Source organism: Triticum dicoccoides, chromosome 5B (assembly GCF_002162155.2).
Source record: "Triticum dicoccoides isolate Atlit2015 ecotype Zavitan chromosome 5B, WEW_v2.0, whole genome shotgun sequence".
In the NCBI taxonomy this organism is placed as follows: Eukaryota; Viridiplantae; Streptophyta; class Magnoliopsida; order Poales; family Poaceae; genus Triticum; species Triticum dicoccoides.
Window position 1 is genome coordinate 93460362 of NC_041389.1, and position 12490 is coordinate 93472851.

The 12490-nt window shown below is 45.2% G+C and overlaps 1 protein-coding gene across 3 annotated transcripts; it reads right to left on the reverse strand.

Annotated features, from left to right (window-relative positions):
- Positions 1-8200: 8200 nt before the first annotated feature.
- LOC119307559 (sirohydrochlorin ferrochelatase, chloroplastic-like) lies at positions 8201-12209 on the reverse strand. 3 transcript variants are annotated; one of them, XM_037583632.1, is made up of 7 exons: positions 12059-12209; positions 11285-11464; positions 10988-11190; positions 10847-10908; positions 9780-9890; positions 9400-9492; positions 8201-8605 (listed from the first exon to the last, which is right to left on the reverse strand). In XM_037583632.1, the coding sequence occupies exons 2-7, from the start codon at positions 11347-11349 to the stop codon at positions 8501-8503; spliced, it is 639 nt and encodes a 212-aa protein (XP_037439529.1). In that variant the 5' UTR covers positions 11350-11464; positions 12059-12209; the 3' UTR covers positions 8201-8500. The 3 variants fall into 3 exon arrangements, with proteins under 3 accessions (XP_037439529.1, XP_037439531.1, XP_037439530.1); XM_037583634.1 differs by having other exon boundaries at positions 11285-11461; positions 12059-12203; XM_037583633.1 differs by having other exon boundaries at positions 11285-11500; positions 12059-12200.
- Positions 12210-12490: the final 281 nt, after the last annotated feature.

The window sequence follows — 12490 nt, forward strand, 5'->3', positions numbered from 1 at the left end:
TTTATAGTCACCCAGTTACGTTGTGACGTTTGGTACATCCAAAGCACTCCTACGGTATCCGGGAGTTACACGATCTCATGGTCTAAGGAAAAGATACTTGACATTGGAAAAGCTCTAGCAAATGAACTACACGATCTTGTGCTATGCTTAGGATTGGGTCTTGTCCATCACATCATTCTCCTAATGATGTGATCTCGTTATCAATGACATCCAATGTCCATAGTCAGGAAACCATGACTATCTATTGATCAACGAGCTAGTCAACTAGAGGCTCACTAGGGACATGTTGTGGTCTATGTATTCACACGTGTATTACGATTTCCGGATAATACAATTATAGCATGAATAAAACACAATTATCATGAACAAGGAAATATAATAATAATCCTTTTATTATTGCCTCTAGGGCATATTTCCAACAGTCTCTTCCATCAGATCGATCTTTTGGTTGCATTGGCTAGAGCATGCAATTCTACAGTGGGCAGCGATGACGACGGCATAACTCCGGCGGGAAGAGTTGTCAGGGACGCGCCAGTAGCCGGCAGTTCCAATCCTGGGGCAGCCGGTGGCACTGGTGAAGGCGAACAGAGGAGGCATCACAGACAGAAAGAAGTTTTCCTGAGAACTTGTGGTTGCCCTAAAACATGAGAGAGTTGGGTGGGTTTTGAAAGTCAGGATTTAACTGGATAGGGGTTCAGCTAGCTAGGTACGGTCAACTCCTCAAAAGGTAATATTTTGAGGAGTTAAATGTTTTAAGGGATCGGCTAAAGCTACCCTAAGCATGTGCCTGAATATGTCTTCTGGAGCTCAGTTCTTAAGATAAAACATAATCTTTTAGATTGTGCACCTTGCAAATTTGTAAACGCATACTATTGTGTATCCTTTTGGGGAAAATATTCATAGTCATCGTCGAATTTGATATCAAGGCTTTATTTACCCTCGGTCGAGTCTCTCATCTTTGGTTTCGTCAATCCAAAAGTTGGAATGTTCCTCTTATTAGAAACTTATTTGGCGCTAATAGTATGGCCTGAATTTCTTGTATTCTTGTTTATGCTTGTGATTTTATGAATAGACTCATATGGAAGCACGCCCCTGCAAATGTCTGCGCTACTAAAAGTGCTTACCATAGTTTCAAGTCTATTTTATCTGATAGTGTTTAAATCTCACAGTATCCTAGGAAGACACACTCGGCCACATTCAGTTTGGTGCGTTCATAGGGACAAAAAAAACATAGCAAATGCAGACGAATAAACAAAATGTGAAATGATAAGAAGAACGATCAAGAACATGCTTGAAACGAATGTCACCCTACATAGCAGCTCAAGGTTGAATGCAAGACGAAGCATATAAAGGTCCTAGGTGGCAGAAGACAACATGGATGACGTGGATCCAACGACCATCCACCGGAACCATGAGCAAGACGATGTGATGTTTGTACGATTTGTACTACTCACATCATTTCAAAATCCGTCCGGAAATACTTATCGGAGAAACAAGTATTTTCGGATGGAAGGAGTATAAGATTTTTCTTTTAAATGAAGGAGAACCTCCGGCCTCTGCATCTGTTGATGCATGCAGCCATTTTATTAATTATTCACACAAGACTTTACAAAGTCGTACAACATTAAGACTAAAGCCACCATCTAGGCAACATCTGTCGCTACTCCTATCCAGTTGATGTAACGATGTTGATAGTCTGGGCCTAATACCAAACAGACCTCGCAGCCAAACCTAACATCTAAGACTTGAGGTCCCAACCAGGACGTCTGCCGGGTATGAGGCCGCTGCAGCCATCTGCCACCAGTCCATATTCAGTGTTGTACTGCTGCATCTACCTTGCCCGGTCTAGCTGTCGTCGACGCCACCACGACGCCAGACAACGCCACCATCCTGCGCTCGTCCATCGTCAAACGCCCACCGGCGAGACCCCGCTGCTCCATGCCGCTGAGACCCGCCATTGTCGAGGTGCCAGATTCCACGCCGCTCCTCCAACGGGAAACACCACCTGTTGCCACTGGTCCCATCCTCTCCACCTGCAGTTCCTCAAACCGAGCATCCAAACTCCCCAAGCGACGCCTCCAAGAAGGGTATGATACATGCAGTGTCGTCGCCGCCCAATCTAAGGAGATTTAGGGTTTTCACCCGGGTATGGGGTCGGGGTGGAGGGCAAGGACCTCGACGGCGCCTGCAAGGAGAACGGCGACCCTGGTCGTCGTCACCGTTGGGATGAACGAGTCATCCGGAGTTTCCTCCGGTCCGATGTCACCTCTACCAGCCCCCGCGAACGCACCGAGGCCGACGACCGCGATCATAAGCCACCAAGTGCAACGGGAGAGAGCCTGCAGCGCGGAGGAGATCCAGCGGTGACTCACCGCCCACGCGGTCAAGACGTCGTCCATCCACCCCCGCGAACGCCGCCAGCCGAGGGCGCCGTCGCCATGCCTAACGGGGTCGCCGCCCTGGTCCAGGTTCGTCCACGAAGGCCGGAGTGGCGAGATCCGCCGCGAGCGACAAGATCCAGCACCGCGCGGCTGACGCCATCGCCCAAGCCCGCCGTCGACCGATCATGTTGCCGCCGGGAGCCCACACGCTGCCGGGAGTCCCACACCCATGGATCTGGGCACCCGTGCACCACAACGAGTCTGCCGCCTCCGGGATCCGCCACACCATCAAGAGGGCCGCACCCCGCGGATCAGGACACCCGCGCCGCCGCGGATCCGGGAACGGGAGGAGAGACCCTTCGCCGCCGCCGTCGCACGCACTGGCTTTGCCCGGCGCCGACCATCGGTAGCGGCGGAGGGGGAGAAGGGCGCTGGAGGGGCTAGGCGGTGGCGGCGGCTGAGTCCTCGCGAGTCGCTCGTGGGGGAGGCGACGCGAGAGGGGCATGTCTGTCTCGGTTGAAGGGCGCTGGAAGGAGTATAAGGGCATGTACAGTGGTTGATAAGATAATCTTATCTTAAGTCTTGCATGTGCTTTAGAGAAGACAAAAAAAATTATCTACAATGGGTCATCTCTTAGCCTTATCTTTAATAACTAGCAATTCCTAAATATGTGGTGAGACATATTATGCTAAGAGATCACCTCTTGTCTTCTCTTAATTAAGAGAAGACAAGCCTTTTCTTATGAGTTCTCTCTCCTCCACCTCATCATCTATCCTACATGACACTCGTAAGATAGCACCATTGTACATGCCCTAAGATAAGACGCTTAAGTTTTCTTGTCGGCTTGTTGACAACGTTTTAGAACTTTCACGCTAAAATTCAAACATCTTCTATTTTGTAACAGAGGAGGCGGCGGTCCGGCAACAAAAAGCAACAATAAACGGGCAGGACGGCGTAATACACAGCGAGGGTGAAAAGGTTGCAGCAGGGAGAAAGAACAACTCAGAGGCACCCCGCAAGAGAGAGAGAGAGAGAGAGAGAGAGAGAGAGAGAGAGAGAGAGAGAGAGAGAGAGAGAGAGAGAGAGAGAGCACAACTCAGAGGCGGAGGATGGCGATGGGGCGTCATTCCAAATATTTCCGTAACATTTTTTTCTTGCGGGGGCATAACAATTTGTTGGTGGTGCATACCAGGCAGTGTTTGATTTACATGACAGATTTACACTTAAGCACGAGACAAGAACAAGAGAAATATAAACCGGAGCAGGATAAACCGTTTCCACGCAACCCTTTAATCTTGTGAGCTCAAAGAAATTCATCTCCAAAGTAGACGCATTACTTGGAGCAATGAGCAAGAAAACCCCACCCTTTGCAAGCTTGACTCTTTCTTTTGCAATGCCGAGTGGGACACAACTTTCAACACGCATGTGTTGCATGCCCTTTCATCTTCCCTCTCCGACCATTGCCCCCTCCTGCTTGCTGATGACAAGGGACCTAGACATCCACGGTCCTTCAAATTTGAAAAATTTTGGGTATCTTTGCCTGGATTCTATGACGTCGTCCTAAAGGCGTGGAATGAGCGTGTAAACCACACAGAGCCTTTCCAAATTCTTCATCATAGGCTTAAGAAAACCGCGACCCGGCTCACTGAATGGAGCAAGAAGTTTTTCTCCAAGGCTAAGATCCAACTCCATGCGGCCCTCTTGGTGATCCTTCAGTTGGACTTGGCGCAAGAGGAACGAGCCCTCTCACCTGAGGAGAGGGACCTGCGTGCTAGACTTAAGCGAAGAGTGGTTAGTTTGGCGATTCTTCAGCGGGCTAGGAAGAGCCAATGTGCTAGACTGGCAAATCTGAGGGAGGGTGATGCCAACACCAAATTCTTCCACCGTCGCATCAATGCCCATAGGAGAAAAAACCATATTCACCGGCTAAAGCATGCTCCTGGTTGGGTGACCGACCACAAGGAAAAAGAGAAGATCATCCATGATCACTTCTCCGAGGTCATGGGCCGGGGAAGTACGAGCAATAAGGATTTCAATTGGGAGGAACTGGGCATTGAGGCCCATGCCTTGCAAGACCTCGACGCCGCCATCACCAAGGAGGAGGTTTGGGAGGCTATAAAAGAGGTGCCTAGTAACAAGGCGCCGGGACCTGATGGTTTCACAGGGATCTTCTTCAAGAAGTGTTGGGGAATCATCAAGCATACGATCATGGGGGTCATTCAACACTTCGATTGCTTACACACCTCCAACTTGCAGTGGCTAAACTCTGCCAATGTTGTTCTGCTGCCTAAGAAGGATGGCGCGGAAGGCATCTCTGATTATAGGCCCATTAGCCCCATACATGCCATCGCTAAAATCATTGCCAAGGTTCTATCACTACGCCTTGCGCCCCACATGGATGACCTGTTTCCAACGCCCAGAGTGCTTTCATTAAAAGGAGAAGTATCCCCGACAACTTCATGTATGTTCAGAATTCTGCCCGGCGTCTACACAAATGCAAGACCCCCGCACTCCTTTTCAAGCTTGATATAAACAAGGCTTTCGACTCAGTCAAGTGGGGATACATTCTTGAGCTGCTCCAACGGTTGGGCTTCCCTCCAAAATTTCGAGCTTGGATTGTTGCGCTTCTATCCTCTTCTTCATCTCGGATAATGCTAAACGGGCTACCCGGCCCTCCTATCAAGCATGGTCGTGGATTCAGGCAGGGGGGCCCCATCTCTACACTCTTCTTCGTCCTGGCAATTGACCCCTTGCATAAGATCCTAGACTTGGCGACGCGAAAAGGGCTCCTACATAAGATCCGTGGTCGGGGTGCCATGGTGCGCACCTCCCTCTATGCGGATGATGTGGCGGTCTTTGTGCCCCCCATCAAGCAGGACATCGACAATCTTGCCTCTATCCCGAAAGGCTTTGGGGATGTCACAGGCCTTTGTTCCAACTTCCAAAAAAGCTCAGTTGTGCCTATTCGCTGCAATCACCTTGACCTTGAGCAAATTCTTCAGAGCATGCCGGCAGCACGTGCCTCTTCTCCGGTCAAATACCTAGGACTACCACTCTTTGTTTGGCAACTGACGAAGGTGGATTTCCAATACCTTGAGGATAAAGCGGCCGGCAAATTGGTCACTTGGGAGGGCCAAAACATCACTACCATCGGTAGTACGACACTTGTTAGGTTGGTCATTACCTCCCAAGTAGTATTCTCCATCACGGCCCTCATCGTGCCTCAGAGCTCTCTCCATAGCCTTAACAAAATTGAGAGAGCTTTCCTTTGGTCTAGCTCGGACAAGACAACAGGAGCCAAATGCAAGGTCAACTGGAAGGTGGTTTGTAGACCAAAAGAATATGGTGGCCTCAGGGTGCTCGACACCGACAAGTTTGCACGTGCTTTGCGGCTCCGATGGCTATGGTATGAATGGACTGAGCCCCGCAAACTGGGTTGGCCTTGGAAACCCGTGCACGGAGGAGGACCTCGAGTTTTTCTATGCCTCTACGACTATCACCGTAGGGGATGGCGCCAAAATGCCTTTTGGGGGCTCCCCGTGGCTTGTTGGTCGCAAACCCAAGGATATCGTGCCACTCTTGTTTGCGGCCTCGAGAATAAAGAATTGGAAGGTCCGTGAGGCCCTTGTGGGGAACGCTTGGATCTTCAAGATCAATCATGACATGGACACGGTTGTCTCCATCGCCCACATAGGGAGTTCTTCACTCTTTGGATGCTCCTTAATGACGTCCACCTTCATGAGCAAACCGAAGACGTCATCGTTTGGAAGCATGCGAATGATGGGATCTACACGGCGGCCACCGCATACAAGGCGCAATTCCTAGGCATGACTCTATCCCCCTTGGATCGCATGGTTTGGAAGGCATGTGCACCTCCAAAGGTTAAGTTTTTTGCTTGGTTGGCGTTGCAAGATAGGATTTGGTCCGCCGATCGCTTGGAGCGTCGAGGTTGGCCAAATTGTGGCCTTTGCAAGCTCTGCAATAGGGAGCAAGAATCAGGAGCCCGCCTTTTCTTCAAGTGCCGCTACACGATTCGGCTATGGAAGTCTCTTATTGAGAAACTAGGTCTTGCGCACATGGATACTTCCGAGTGGCTCATGGATGACTCCGTCTACCAGTGGTGGGACAAGAGAACCGACAACCACAACCCTAACCGGCAAGCTATGGCCTCCCTCACCATGCTCGTCTCTTGGACCATTTGGAATGAAAGAAATGCATGGGTGTTCCGCCACAAAAGTGCACCACTGACCATCCTACTCACCGCCATCGTCGACGAGGCCAAGCTTTGGATGGCCTCGGGCGCAAAGAAATTAGGGAATATTTTTCTGGGCGAGTAATTGTCATGCCAAATGTGTGTGTGTGTTGTAATTCTCTAAACTCTATTCTCTCCTTATTTAATAGATGAGGCAAATCTTATGCCTCCATTTCGAAAAAAAAACACTCTAAATCTACAAGCTGAACAAAACCACCGAGATCATTGTTAGTACAATGTTTTTTTTTGATTACATGGCAGATAACAAGGATTGAAGGTGCTAAACTCGGAGGTGTCGTCCGTTCGGCACTAGATCAGATTGGATCGCGACGAGTACGACTACATCAATCGCGTTACAACCTAACGCTTTCGGTCTACAAGGGTGCGTAGACACATTCCCCTCTCGTTGATATATATCTTCTAGATTGAATTTTGGGTGTTCGGCAGAAATTTTTTTGATTTTCATGTTTTGTTTCCCATCAGGGTTTAGCTAGCTAAGTACTGTTAACTCCTCAAAAGGTAATATTTTGAGGAGTTAAATGTTTTAAGGGATCGGCTAGAGGTACCCTAAGCATGTGCCTAAATATGTCTTCTGGAGCTCAGTTCTTAAGATAAAAAATAATCTTTTAGATTGTGCACCTTGCAAATTTGTAAACGCATACTATTGTCTGGAATGAACCTAGGTACCCTTTTTGGGAAAATACTTATAGTCATCGTCGAATTCAAAACCAAGCCTTTATTTACCCTTGGACGAGTCTCTCATTTTTGGTTTCCTCAATCCAAAAATTGGAATATTCCTCTTATTAGAAACTTATTTGGCGCTAATAGTACGGCCTGAATTTCTTGTATTCTTGTTTATGCTTGTGATTTTATGGATAGACTCATATGGAAGCACACCCCTGCAAGAGTCTGCACTACTAAAAGTGCTTGCCATAGTTTCAAGTCTTTTTTTATCTCATAGTGTTCAAATCTCACTGTATCCTAAGAAGAGACACACGGCAATAGGCAGTTTGGTGCGTTCATGGGAACAAAAAGAACATAGCAAATGCAGACGAATAAACAAAATGCAAAATAATTAGAAGAACGATTAAAAAAGTGCTTGAAAGGAATGTCACCCTGCATAGCAGCTCAAGGTTGAATGCAAGACGAAGCATATAAAGGTCCTAGGTGGCAGAAGACAACATGGATGACCTGGATCCAACGACCATCCACGGGAACCATGAGCAAGACGATGTGATGGTTTGTACGGTTTGTACTACTCACATCATTTCAAGTATTTCCGGATCAAAGGAGTATAAGATAAGACGCATAAGTTTTCTTGTCGGCTTGTTGACAACGTTTTAGAACTTTGACGCTAAAATTCAAACATCTTGTATTTTGTAACAGAGGAGGCGGCGGTCCGTCAGCAACAAGCAACAATAAACGGGCTGGACAGCGTATACATAGCGACGGCGAAAAGGCTGCAGCAGGGAGAAAGAACAATTCAGAGGCACCCCGCAAACAAAAAAAAAAAAGAACAGAGAGAGAACAACTAAGAGGCGGAGGATGGCGATGGAGCGTCATTCCAGACATTTTCGTAACAGTTTTTTTCTTGCGGTAGTGCATAGCAAGCAGTGTTTGATTTGCATGACAAATTTACACTCTCTTGTCATGATATCTTGTTCAGACTACTGAAAACACTCTAAATCTACAAGCTGAATAAAACCGCCGAGATCATTGTTACAATGTTTTCTGATTACATGGCAGATAACAAGGAGCATGGGTTAACAAGATGGAATTATTGGCCTCAGCCATCAATCTGTGCTGCCAATGAGCCAAAAACAGGATGACCTGATTAGACTTTCGAGCAACTCACATGTCATCACCGTCAGGAGTAGAGGTGGCACTTTCCAGTCCCAGCACATACTGCACACTCATCAGCATCGCCTGCAACGTGCCTCAGGCAGTACTTGATGCGGTCGTTCATAATATCCTACAGAAACATGTTTGCCGTGGAATTTGTAACCAAATCTACTTTGAGATGATACTGAATGATCGGAGCAACTCGCCAACCATTGCTGGCATCGCCTCTTCTATTAAGAGGAGATTGCTCTTCTTGATTGTCAAAAAAAAGGAGATTGCCTTGGATAATATGAACAGTGGAGTAGGTGGTATATTCGATCAGTAGATATCATATTTTGCACAAAATTCACTTTGATAGATGTAAATACAGAAGTAACTCACCAAAGGAGTAAATATTTTGGTTTGCTATCTATAAATACCATATTACCGAATTAAAGCAGATTATCACGATAATTTCAGATTTCTGGTTTCGAATACTAGCATGCCGCTTACTAAATATAGCAACCGTGACATACTGATACAGTATAGAATCACATACCAGAGTGTAACACAGTTACATGATGGCATGCTAAGGTAATGAAATATTAATCTGTAGTGTTCAATAACTCTTGGATTCATTGTCCAGAAAAAGAAAATCTATTATGCCTTTTTAGTAGAGAAGTTCAACATTCCCTTAAAGAAAAATGTAGAAAGTCATCAAAAGGGTGGATGTTTTCGTAGATCTACTTATCAAGGTTAGTCCATATTCCTTTTCATGATTTTTCTGGAGGGCTGGAAGAATAATTGTCTAAAAATGCAGTTTCAAACTTTTCAGCGGGCATCTAGTTTACTTTTCGATTACAACTACTAGCTCTCATAAGAAAATGACTACTGAATGCACAATGCACATTGTGATAGACTATAGGGGAATTAATGAGCACATACCACCATAAGCTCATGCAATCCAAGAGGAGCAGTGACAATGTAGGCCACGTTAGAGTGCTCTTTAGAGGCTTCTGCTGCTAAAGAAGGAATATCCTGAGCAAAAAAAAAAACAGTGCAGAATTGAATGAGAAATATTGTCATACTATAGCCATGTACTCCCTCCGTTCCGAATTACTTGTCGCACGTATGGATGTATCTAGATGTATTTTAGTTCTAGATACATCCATTTCAACGACGAGTAATTTGGAACGGAGGGAGTAAGCATTAAGATATAGCATAGAAACCACTACCTACTTCTGCATTGAACATTTTAATAAACTGAAATAGCCTCAAGTCTTGAGCGTTCTGCATTACTAATGTTAAATGACTGAAAATCTTACTTGTTTCCAGTGCCGTCCAGGTGAAAGGAAATATGGGCTGACAATAATACGGGATGCTCCTTGCTGGACACATTTTCCAAATGCTTCTTTAATAGTAGGCTCAGCGAGCTCCTTCATTTTGCCAAAAGCACACATTCAGCCACTTCATAAACCGTAAAGTGAAAACAAAAGTCCTAAGCGTAGAAAGAAGAACTAAATAAATATGATTTATTTGCCCCGGAGTCTCCAGCCCATATATGATTTAATAGTACAACAGAATAGCAATTGGAGAATGGACAAATAGATACCAACATAAAAAGTCAATGTGTTGCTAGAATAGTACTATCATACCAGCAATGGTTTCAATCAACAAGTAAACTCCCAATTATACCATAAATATCTTTTAGGAATAATTTTGAAACACTACTTGTAAAAACAATGTCTTTAGAAATATTTCTAAATCACTACTTCGGAAAACAATTTCAAATTACTTATGTCACATTGTCACTACAAAGCATCAGAAACAGCAACATGGGAAACATTAGTAGTGGCAGATGCTTATCTTAGACACATAAGCTGACGACTTAGACCATTGAATATATTTATCCTCAACTAGAATACCATGTGATGTTAACCTAAACTCAAAGTGTTCCTTTGTGGATGTAGCCAACAAAATATGTACGGATTCGAACAAGCGGAACATCAGAGAATCCAAATGAGTGATCATGGAAATTCTCCCATTGCTCAGAAGAAAATAAGAAAGTACAGCGGTGTATAGACGGATTTTCATTGGTAGATAGAAAGAAGCTACTGAATAAAATCATGTCAGATAGAGAATTCTAAATGAATGACCATGCAAGTTACTTATTTTTTATTTTTTGAGTGATCTTGTGAGTTGGCTAGTAGAAGGTAGTTTCAAAGAATAGCCAGCACTCAATTAGAAATATGTAGCCATGTTCAGTGGCAAGCAAGGGAAAATTAAATCCAGAAATACTTTATGTAACCTGAAATCGAAATTACAAGTTGATTTACTGATTGCCAGCTTACTGTCAAAAATTAGTGGAGGGCTGCAACAACAATAAGCATACCATGTGAGCAGGCTCAACAATCCTGTAGCCAGTCCTTGCCCTGAACATTGCAACAAAATCGTCTGCAATTTTCAAGAAATTACTCAAGATAAGCACCATGGGAAACACCAGAAATTTCACGGAAAATAACCGGTTCATTACTTAGCATGAGATTAGATTCCTGTCGCCGTGACCCGTGGTCGACTATGATCACACCATCATTCTCTCCCACAGCATAATCCTGTTCCCCGGTCGTTTCAGACCTGGAAGCAGAAGTTGGTCCGGAATTCATGGCACGGTATCCACTACTTCTTCCAACTGTCAGCAACTTGATAAAATCACAGCGAGACCTCACATTAGTGGTCCTAATGCCAAAAAACCAAGAAACAGGGTTAAAATTAAAGGAAACACAAGAGATGGCCAAGAAACTGAATACAGGTCCAGCAGGCAAAAACGTACCTTGAGGAAAAATTGCCCGCTGAAGTTGCAGTGAAGGGTTGAAAGGAGATCGACACAGGGTGCATAGACCTATCAGAGCACCCCCTCCGTGATTCTAGCTTCAGGTAAGAGCAGAGGGCAGAAAGATCCCTCTATGTTTTCTCAAAAGGCAATGTAGAAAGTCGATCTAACAGGCACCTTCTGTATAAAAGAATATTTCAGTGTGGATGATAATTCCTGATGAAAAACACGCCTGTCAGAGACGCAGGATACAACCACTTGGCACGAGTGGTAAGCTATATCAAAAACAATGAACAATAGAGACGCAGGATACAAAAAGGCATCCAAGAGATGACTGCCTAGAAGGCTCGGGAGGCCCTGTATTTCCATATGAGCAGATCCACTTTCAGTTGGCAAAATCAAATTAATAATTACCCCTAAATAGAGTGGCATCTCATCTGAAATTGCTTGCACTAGTAACTAGCGCTAACCCGTTGCACGCAAATTCAATTTTAATGAAATTTGAACGGGACTAGAACTATCACCAAAGTAGTAGGAACAAGAATCGTGCTACAGTCGATTACGAAGGGAAACTGGGTCGAGTCACTGCCGGTGAAATGCCCAACCAGATTTATGAACATCTATTTGAGGTGCCTCTGAAGTAGGGCTGTTGTCGGTGCCCAAAGGGGCTGCTAAATTCCATCTCACGGAACTAGGTCTTAGAGGGTTCAACTGATAGAAACGGAAGATAATAAGGTGGGATAGGGGGAAGTTTCGGGTGGGATGGGAGCATACCTCCGCCGCCGTTGCCGCGTCGGCCGCCGGACTTTGGTCGCTCGCGTCAGGGAGGTGGAGAGGAACGATTCGTTTTTTCTTGATGACAGTGGGTGGAGAGGAACGATTGCGAGACAGCGTGAGCGAGACGGGAGAGGGCGTGGGTGGGGGTGGAGGGAGGCTGGTGACGTGTCTACAGTTCTGGGGCTATTTGGTTTGGGTCCTGGCCTCCTGGGTCTTCAACCAGTTTCGTTTTTTCTCTCTTTTTTTTATTTTTATTTTTAATATTTTAAAAATATTATAAAAACCATATGTTACATAAAAATTGTTTATGTAATGTATGTGCAACTTTTAAAACATGTGGATAGCATTTAGAAAAATGTTTTACATTCAAAAAATGTTTGTGTCATTTACAAAAATTCTTTATTTACAGTATAAAAAAGGAAAACACTT